Here is a 10871-nt window from a genome sequence, read left to right on the forward strand (position 1 = left end):
TCTGTCAAACTGGCTCTTAAAAAAAAAAATGGCAGTGATAGGGTAACTCAGGGACACCTGGGTGGCTCTTGGTTGTGTCTGACTCTTGATTTAGGCTCAGGTCATGATCTCATGGTTCATGAGATCCGTGCTGTCAGTGTGGAGCCTGTTTGGGATTGTCTCTCCCCTCTCTGCCCCTCCCCTGCTCTGCTCGCTCTCACCTCCTCGCTCTTTGTCTCAAAATAAATAAACATTAAAAAATGGCAATGTGAAAACTGGAATGCAGATAAGCGGCCCATTACAGATCTCAAAAGTCAATATTTTTAATCATAAAGACATAAAAGACTATTTCTAGTAGAATTTTACTAACCCATGCACTGAAAATGTGTGTGTGGTCACCCTAAAACATTCACTGGCACCTTTTAAAATTAAATGGTTTTTACAGCACTACAATCCATTTATGGGGACCTTGCATCATAAGCTAAAATGTTTGGTCCTTGGTTAGCTTCTTAACGGCTGATGAGCTCCTCCTGGAGGTCACGGGTGGAAACAGCCACAATTTTATGGCATTGTTTGGAATCTTATTAAATGTGTGCTTTACAGAGTAAGATGGGTAATTTGTAATAAAATGTTGAATTTGTTTCCTAATATTTAAATGACTTCATCAGCCCATATCATGAACTTTATCTGCTATGTCATTCCCATGTTATAAGTGAAAGTTTGGTTTTCTTTGGTGCTTAAAGCAAATAAGTTTGGAATGGACAAACCCAGTAGATTATGTTTGGAAGTATAAAATTATTTGCTGACTCCAGGGTTTGGCTGATACCATTTTAGATGATACTACTTGGGTGTCGTACCAAAAGATGTATGTCAAAGACAGCTTAAGATACATATGAGGCAGGTCAGGAGGAAATGGAAGACCCAGGAAATGACCGTAGTCAAAGCAATTCCAGGACGCTCGGCAACCACTGTGTTTAGGCTGGGGCACTGCCATCCGCACTGAGCATTTCCTGTTTCCATGGTGTAGTATTGTAACGTGTCAGAGACACCAATCCTGCTGCATGCTGTTAGAATTAAATTTGATAAATCCATAGTGTAGACAAGATAATTGTGGTATATTAGGATTAAAAATTTTTTTTAATTTTTTGAGAGCCTACAAGCAGGGGAGGGGCAGACAGAGGGGGACAGAGGATCCGAAGCAGGCTCTGAACTGACAGCCCTGAGCCCAGTGAGAGGCTTGAACTCAGGAATTGCTAGATGTGACCTGAGCCAAAGTCAGATGCTCAACCAACTGAGCCACCCAGGTGCCCCTAGATTTAAATTGTTTTAAATAACTAGACAGTAAATAAAAATAGAGGCAACTGAACATGGATGTATTTTGAACTCTTGAATTTTGTTTCCCTCCTTATGGAATAGAGAAAGAGCAGGCAGTATAGAGAAAGAAATTCCAAAACGTAATACATTCAGGTTCAAAATGCTTTTTGTTTTGTGGCTTACAGCACCAAGTAAACACTTCACTTTTAGTCTTTGGCATGTTTCCCTCCCAAAATAAAGGCTCTAGGGGGCGTCTGGATAGCTAATCAGTTAAGTGTCCAATTCTCCATTTTGACTCAGGTCATGACCCCAGGGTCATGAGATTGGGCTCTGTGTTGGGCATGGAGCCTGCTTAAGATTCTGTCTCCCCCACACTCTCTCATGTAAAATAACTTTCTATCTTTATATTTTTATCCAGATATCTCCTTCATGGGTGTAAATATGAATATGTTTTTTTCTAAAACATATTTAGCTAATCTTCTAATTACCCAAAGTCGATCAGTCTAAACTGATTTGTTTTCAGAAAGGTAGCAATAAAAACAGATTTAGATTACCAGATCACGTGAATAAACAGAATACCCTGGCTTGTCCCACTTTGTAGATGGATTGTATTTACCAACAAGCTGTTTTAAACTTTATTTGGGTCTGTTCCCGGGACTGCATAAATTTCTCCCCACACAAGAAGACTTAGCCTACAAGTCCACTGACTGTATACCATACACGAGTCTAGAATTTCTTCCATGTTATGTAAGGACAAGATTTGGATCCCTGGTATTTGCAAAGAACCCTTTTTAACTGTGTGATCCCTACTGATTCCACTGGTTCCAAAGGAATGCCACTCTTTGGTTTTCTTATGTCGTGGTTTTTTTTTTTTAATGCAACAAAGCTTCAAAGCAAGCTGTTTCATGAAAACAAAGGACTAAATGTAGCTTGCTGTCTTTTGGATTTCACTCCTGTTGTCAGACATTTCTTTTCCAGATCTTAGTTTACAAGTAGACCCTTAAAGGAACTTCAGTTTTTGTCAGTTACAAGTCTACAGGTTTATTAATAACCCCAACTGGATTGATGGCTTAAATCACTATAGGCCATCATCCTCATTTTCACCAGGAACCAGTCATTGCCCTGCATCGATGGGCCTCAGTGGCCTCAGCTGGAGCCTGCGGGTGCCTGGATTTCCTTCATTTGCATGTATGTGGCAGCTCTTTACTGCCCTCTGGCGGCCACTGAACCTGACAAAGGAGCCAGAGGACCTTTGTTGAGGCTGGAGAGAATTTAGAGATTTTGAAATTCATGTCCAAAGCAAATTTGAGTGTACTTGTGACAAATGGTACAGTATACCATCTGCCCTGGCACCACCTTCTCTAACAGAGACTTCTCCAGATGCCTTTTATATGTATTTTTAACTTTCTGCAGTTGTTTCAGCTTTATTACCAGACATTTTCACAAAATAGATGTGCTTCTCAAATAGGAAGCTTATGTTCCATCCAAAAAGTGGCCCAGTGTTTATGCTGTAATTTAACAAACCGTCCAGCAGGGGCCCCTGAACTTCATGTTTTATGAGCAGAGCATTTCAAGCACTAAAATTAAACTTGATCCCTTGTGAGACATAGATCTCCTCCTCATGAGCATATTGTCCCCTGATTGGATTTTGTAATAACTGTTCCACATTTAATGAGATAAACTGCAATCTCATGCTTAAAGATGCCAAGGGCTTGTTTTTTTTACCATAACCAGATAAAAGTCTGGTTTCCATTGATTTTGCACTGTAAAAAGAAATAAATATATATGAAAACGATCAACATTTCACTGCATCACCAGGATTACATTTGTAATGTAATTACAATGCGTTAGTAATTTGGTATTTTCTTTCTATACAGCATATACCATTAATTAAATCAGGCAGCTTTCTGTGTGACTTGATTTGTAGAGAATATTGATGATTGGACTATAAGAATACACTTGCCTTTGTTCAAAAGCAGAACAGTAGAGTTAAATAAACACCAATTTCTATATTTTGTGTTACCAGCGATGAAATCTACATTGCTCCCTCAGGAGTGCAAAAGGAACGGATTCAGGTATGTTAAAGGCTCCTTCTTGACCCTAAATCTCTTTCCTTCCCTGTTTGACTATTGTTTTGTGAAATGGAATTCATTTTAAAAGAAGTTTTGAGGGTGGGTTTTACTGTTATGATTTAAATGAATCATCAATAAACATTTGTTAAGTAACTTAAAAATTTAAAAAAAAATTTTTTTAACATTTACTTATTTTTGAGAGGCAGAGAGAGACAGATCATGAGCAGGGGAGGGGCAGAGAGAGAGAGAGGGACACACAGAATCAGAAGCAGGCTACAGGCTCTGAGCTGTCAGCAAGAGCCTGAAGCAGGGCTCAAACCCAGAGCAGGGCTCGAACCCATGAACTGTGAGATCGTGACCTGAGCTGAAGTTGGAAGCTTAACTGATTGAGCCACCCAGGCACCACTAAAAGAAGTTTTTAAGGTGAACCTTCATGCAACTAATACTTTTGAATTCTCATTCATCCTCTAGAGGGCACAAGAGAATAGCACAATCTTTAAGTGCTACTACAAAGTGATTATAATTTTGCAGCATTATAACACCATCTTTATGGGGCTCAAAGGGTAATAACATTGATGGTCTCAAATGGACCAAACTGACTCATATTAACAATAGCAAAGCTATTCCCATCTCAGTTATAAAATTTTATTTCAGATTTTTGAGAAGTCTCATTCCATATTAATACTAGAATGCTGAAAATTTAAACATAATGCTCACCATCTAAAGCATAATCCTTCACTAATAAAACATTTATATTGTAGTTTGTAATAAGTCCTGGGAAATGAAAGTTACAAGTCAGAAGTATGCATGCACTAGTAGGGAAAATCTGTGGAGCTGCTTAATTACTTGAGTTTAAGAATAACATACCTTACTAAGATAACATTTCTGAGTACACTCAGTTTCTCAGGAGATAAGAAAATTCTACTCTGTATTTTGACACGTTAAGAAAAAAACTGTAACCCCTATCTTAGAATGATGATTTCTTTGTAGAGTTTCTCTGAAATATAGTGGTGAAATTACAGGGGAAAGCCATGAAGCTAAGTTAATGAAGTATCATTACATATATATGAAATTTTCCATATCAATGGAAACTAAAGGAACTTTAGTTCTTTTCCAAGGAACTAAGGAAGAATTTCAACTCTCTTGAGAATATTTTTATCAGTAGAAAACTTTTTTCTCAAAATGGCTGAAACAGTTTGGAAGAGAAAGTACAATTATATGAATATTTACAAGATGAGTTAAATATATATACATACACCTTAGCACACACAAGAAGGAGGACACTTCTAATTGATATTGTATAAGCCTTTTCTTCCTTCTCTGCCCCCCTCTACAAACAGCCTGAAGACATGTTTGTTTGTGACATCAATGAACAGGACATAAGTGGACCTCTGCCACATAAGAATCTTAAGAAAAGCCAGTGCACTCCTCTTTTCATGAATGCTTACACAATGAGAGGTAGGCATAAAGTGTATTCAACATAAAGAAGTATTTGCTACAGAGTAGCTTTTCTAAATAATTGTAATTATTGTAGTTAACATTTCTCGAACACCTACTATGTGCAAGAACTTTATGTTAACACGTGTATTCAGTGTGCTCACATCAGCCCATGTGGACGGTCCATTCTTACTCCGTTTTATATACGAGAGGACAGAAGCTCTGGGAGATTTTCCTAAAATAAACAGCTAGTGAGTGTTGGGGCCAGAATTCCAATCTAGTCTGACTCCACCAGATTGTCAGATTGACTGACTAAACACTATATTTACAATCAGACTCCTACTTCTAGTTTAGAGTTCTACCTCTGGGAGCTTGTAGGAGTTAAGTCAGATTACGAGTGAGGGGACACTGTGGCCTTTACTTTTAGTGGGAATAGTCCTCTCTTTTTGGAAAAAAAAAATACCATATGATAAAACTAGGAGTCTTTTTTCAATTCCCAGAATTTGTGGTAGAAAATTGGTTTGCATAGGTTGAACCTAGAGGACAGTGGGAAAATAGAAAATTATACCTGAAACACCCTACCAATAAAGTCATTAGAACCATGCTTTATATAGCCCCTGAGCGAAATCCATACTGAGCATGGACTCATGCTGTGTTCTGTTCCCGGACACTGTTCGCTACTCCTGATGGGGTAAAACCTCAGGAACAGATTCTAACAGTATGAAGCCCCTCTCCCAGCATAAAGCAAAATAAACTTCCAATTGCAAGAACAGCCATGACTGACTTTTATAGCATACAAATCCTTTTTTAGGTAAATCCATTATACTATACCTTAAAACCCCTACCACCCTTATGCCACCAAGACATGGCCTGCACTCTGGAGCCTAACTCCATGATTAAGGGTCACCCTGACCTCGGATCAAATCCAAGTGCCACCACTGCCATCTGTGAACCACAGACAAGTGATTTAACTTCTCTGAGCCCCGTTTCCTTGACCATTAAGTTGGGGAGATAGAATTTATGTCTCTGGTCGTTGTGAGTACTCAAGATCAAGAGATCACATGTAACGGGGATTTGCCCACTGCCTGGCACAGAGGAACCCCTAGTCAAATGGTAATATTTTGACTGTGATCTCCATGATTGTTTATAGTTATACTTCAGACCATCTCAAAGCTATTTCTTGAGCATGTGTATTGTGCACTGTCGTGATGTTGATAACGTTTAAATGCTTTTTGCCTTGGAGTTCCTCTGTTAGTATTTCTCTCTTCCTCCCTCCTTCCCTCCCTACCTTCCTGTCTGCTGCCAACTTATTCAATGCCAAGAAAAACAAGTTCATCAACATACACAAATAAATGTATGTGTGTATTATATATATTTATACATTTATATGTATACATATATTCATATATACATATATATTCTTTTAAGGTTTCATTTAGTTTTTTCTGAGTATGTGACTTTCTTTTCCTTCCTTCAGGAGCTGGCGCGGTGATTCATACCCACTCAAAAGCTGCCGTCATGGCCACCCTTCTCTTTCCAGGACGAGAGTTTAAAATTACACATCAAGAGATGATAAAAGGAATAAGGAAATGTACTTCGGGAGGGTATTATAGGTATTTTTTTTCTATTTTTGCTTAAGTGATTTCAAAAGTATTTTTCCATCTTTTAATAAAGAGGTTACTGATCTTTTTTGCCTTTAATGAGACGTCGTGGGTTCTATGTTAAACAATACCCCACTTGCTATTACACTTCCAGATCTGTTCTCAGTGACACAGATCAGAAACCACCTGTCTGCCTGCCCACCACCACCTCCACCTTGGTAAATTATTAGCAACATGAATAATGAAACCGTTCTTCGGAGTTAAGTGGAAAACCCTTGGCTGAGCTTTCTATAGAGATGGGAAGATTACGTTCCTGTATGTAAGCACCCAGAGAGCACGGTCCCCTCACCACGTTCTGTCTCCAGGAAGCTTAAGCCCTGATGGAAGCTTTATCTTGATGTAATTTAATATTTCTAGGGGCACCTGGGTGGCTTAGTCAGTTAAGCGTCCAACTTCGGCTCAGGTCATGATCTTGCCACTCGTGAGTTCAAACCCCGCATTGTGCTCTGTGCTGACAGCTCAAAGCCTGGAGCCTGCTTCAGAGTCTATGTCTCCTCTCTCTCTGTCCCTCCCCTGTTTGTACTCTGTCTCTCTATCTCTCTCAAATATAAACATTTAAAACTTTTTTAATTTAGTATTTCTAAAAATGTTCATGTTTATGATTATTTCAATTAAGGAGATCCCTATGTTTTTATAACTTTTCAGTATGGAAAGTGGCATAGTTGGTATAGAATGGAGGCCCTCTAGATAAAATCAATGGAATCCACCAGCCCACCAAAACGTAGTAATTATTTGCCAATCTAGAATACAGGGATGGAGAGAAATGTGTTCTCAGTGTTCAGTAGAAGCTAAGCATTTCATTTGATTGTTCTGGTGTTCTTGTTCCTGAGCTTCTTAATTTGCTAAAGGGCCTGATTCTACCTCACCTTGCTTAGAGGAAACGGGTGCCAATTTCTCTAATGTGTTCTTAACAGCAATATCTTACGGTTACTCCATGTGGTAGAATGTACGTGTTTAAACTAGTGTGCCAGGAAGGCCATATGATTTGATCTTAGTTACTATTGTATGCCTACAGCATTGCTTACCACTGCAGAATACCCATTACAGAGGTGAAATGTTTAAATTATGCAAGTGTACATGCTAAAGAAAGTACAGCCCCACAGTGCCTTTTCCATTCTGGGTCTCCAAGGAGAGGCATTGTTGTGCTACTAATTTCATCAGCATTTGATTGCTTCAGTGAAGAAATAAAAGCAGGCAAGGAGGAGGTGTGGAAGGGCTGGTAGAGGGACGGCAGCAAGCCTTCGGGATTCTGTGAACAAAAGAATGGCCCAAATGAGGACACGCCACTTCTTACACAGCATAACATACCATACTTTACAGATCACTTGAAATATCTCTGAACTTAAAGAATACAAACTTTTTTGAAATGTCGTTTGCAATTCTATTTGAGCCTGGCTGAAAAATCGGTAACGGTCATTACCAGAGCTCAGGAAGCAGGGATCTATCTTCAGAATTTGGGGAGAATCCTGAGTCCAGTTTTTAAAAGAAGGGGCAATGAAGGCTGGATGAAGGAAGGGTTTTGCTATTCTGTATTTTTTTTTAAGTTCATCTTGAAAAACAAAAACTTTCAAAAGACACCTAATTCTCCTGGGGCAGAGTGGGAGTTACGATATGTAAGTATGGTGTCCCTTTTTCCAGAGGAGCACATGGCCCATGGCCGAGTGAAAAGCACACTGTTTAGAAGTCAGAGGACCATCCTGGCTCTGTTCCTCATTTAACTCAGAAGGAATAGTGTTTTGTGTGTAAAGTGGGTGGCTTGGATGGAATTTCAGGTCTCATTTTTCTGTGATATTATTTTACTTTTGAAAAGATGTCTGGCTATTCAGTGTATACTAGAGGAAAATATATGTTTGTGATTCTCTTGGCCAATACCAGGCAAGATCTGGGGGGCGCCTGGCTGCCTCAGTCAGCTAAGCATCTGACTTCAGCTCAGGTCAATGAACATTTTCATACTGTTAATGGTAGTGGTTGGTCAACCTATTTATCACATGACCGCTTCTTAGCCTATACCTGCCCTAAAGTAGCAATAGCAATTTTTGATAAAACTTTATCTAGAATGTTTTTTGTTGTTAAGTTTGACCATTATAGAGGTAGTGAAAAAGGAACTGTTAGATTAACAAGGCGAGAGAAATTTATGTAAAAGGGAAAACGTGTCCAAATTTGACTGGGTATAAATAAATGACCTCTGAGATAGACTTAATTTTACCAGTAACTAAGTTACTCACTTAACTATTATTACATGAGCAGAAAGGAAATGCATATTCTGATTTTATCACTTGTATTTACTGAAAACAGGTGGAAGTAAAAGAAGTTCCAATGCCACAGACTTGAGAATGTTACGAAAGTACTATCACACCTTTAATAATTATTTCCAGAAGGTTCTTGCTAACCCAGTACTATAAACTGCACCTGTATTTACTTACTTGCCTGAGACACTTTGAGGCCTTACAGAGATACAATAAAATGGTGTTGTATCTTTGGAAACTTCATACTAAGTTCAATTGTTAATCCTTTCTCTGTTTCTGGTTCTCGGATCTATCATTTCTCATCTCTTGTTAAAAATACTATGATTGTCTCTGCTTCAAGGAAATACTTGTATGGTCTTGATAATTTCTTTGTTAGGTTTTGGTATCTTATACAAATTTCTGCCACTTAGAACAATACCTGCCAGATTCCCAAGGCGTCTTACGATACAGCCGTCTGTGCAAGATACACAGAGTAACATGCAAAATCTTGTTCATCACCTGGAGTGGCTTTCAGATACAGAGAGAATGTCTAATTGGTTATGTGAAAAAAAAGTAAGTTTTACATATGAATACCTTTAGTTGTTTTAGTGGGAAAAAAGGGCTTGTTTTGTCCCATAGGTATGATGATATGTTAGTGGTTCCCATTGTTGAGAATACACCTGAGGAGAAAGACCTCAAAGAACGAATGGCTCGCGCAATGGACGAATACCCAGACTCCTGTGCGGTCCTGGTCAGGCGTCACGGAGTGTACGTCTGGGGAGAAACCTGGGAGAAGGCCAAAACCATGTAAGTATCCATCAAAGGGCGATCGGGGTAGGTCACTACACTCCAGATGTGAAAAGGGAATGCGGGGTGTTTTATGATTTGAAAGGAAGTATAACTTTTTTGTATGTTATTGGTCAAATTGGTTTAAATTTAAGTCGTCTGTTATTTCTAGGTATTTGATTTATATTATGTATTCATTTATTAAGAAATATTTATTGGACAAGCCATTCTTTGGCAAGGCGCTATGCACTTGATACAAAGAAGGAAACACAGCTCTTTTTCCTAAGTTTAAGGCTAGAAGGGAGAATAAAGCCAAGTTCTATAGCTTTATACAACCCAACTTATATTTGCTACATTTCTTCCAAAAAGTGACAGAGTAAAAAATTTAAATTTATGGAAGTAGGATATTTTAAACTCCCTCTTATTTCCTGAGAAGCATGTAATATGGTTGTATGACTCAATACGATGCCCGTCCACGTTTTAATAATGCCGGGGGCAAAGGGAGAAACATCTGGCCTGTAATTGAAAAAAAAAAACAAAAACCAGTGCACTAACTAGGAGCTGGGTTAGCTTGAGGGAGAAGAGAGATGTGATCGGAAGGACTGGAGAACTCTGTTTCACAAAGCCCTTCGGTTCCTTTTTCTTTTCTAGGTGTGAGTGTTACGACTATTTGTTCGACATCGCTGTGACAATGAAGAAAGTGGGCCTGGACCCCACGCATCTTCCGGTTGGGGAAAATGGAATTGTATAAGCCAGACGAAAATGTGATTCTCTACACAAAGCTTATCTTAGTTATTATGCAAGTGAAACTTGATTATTTTTAATAAATTGAACATTTCCATGATCCAAGTAATTTGTCACTAAATACTGAAGACAATCACCCTGAATGTCTTCTGACATTGGACGATATTTGCTTATATTCTTGTAGTTTTAAATGGAAATGCAGTGAAATAAAAAATTTTATAATGAAGGTTTTCTTATATTTAGTTTTAAATCCACAGCAAAATATTCTCGCTTTAATTAATTTCTTTTTTACGGACACTCCCACAGAATCCCTCTTATTCTCTAAAGTTGCCGATGATACAAAATTTGTGAGAAAATTTACATTCGTTATAAAATGAGCATTTCATTTTAATATTGGCATCATAAAATGTATGTGAAAAGTTAGAGCCAGATGTATCTCTCTCTTCATAACGATGTCAGAACAGCTTACAGATTCCCCCTGTGTGCTGTCGTGTTTCCCTGTAACAAAGCGTAAGGCTCTCATTCATAGTGGAACTGACTGAAATTCCCACTGACTCAGACTCTATTAGCCAAACCAACCCTGACCACACCAGTGATAGAATCGGAAAGTGTGTGCCTTCAGGTGGCCAAAGGCAACATCACCTTGGGCATAA

The 10871-nt window shown here is 38.6% G+C and overlaps 1 protein-coding gene across 1 annotated transcript in view; it reads left to right on the forward strand.

Annotated features, from left to right (window-relative positions):
• Positions 1–10444, forward strand: part of APIP (APAF1 interacting protein) — a 15316-nt gene extending 4872 nt beyond the window's left edge. The window contains exons 3-7 of the mRNA XM_029915549.1: positions 3320–3368; positions 4706–4823; positions 6280–6415; positions 9328–9495; positions 10126–10444. Of these exons, the coding sequence (XP_029771409.1) occupies positions 3320–3368; positions 4706–4823; positions 6280–6415; positions 9328–9495; positions 10126–10225 (571 nt within the window). The 3' untranslated portion in view covers positions 10226–10444. The remainder of the gene's footprint in view (positions 1–3319; positions 3369–4705; positions 4824–6279; positions 6416–9327; positions 9496–10125) is intronic.
• The last annotated feature ends 427 nt before the right edge of the window (positions 10445–10871 follow it).

The sequence above is a fragment of the Suricata suricatta genome, chromosome 11, assembly GCF_006229205.1.
Source record: "Suricata suricatta isolate VVHF042 chromosome 11, meerkat_22Aug2017_6uvM2_HiC, whole genome shotgun sequence".
Taxonomy (NCBI): domain Eukaryota; kingdom Metazoa; phylum Chordata; class Mammalia; order Carnivora; family Herpestidae; genus Suricata; species Suricata suricatta.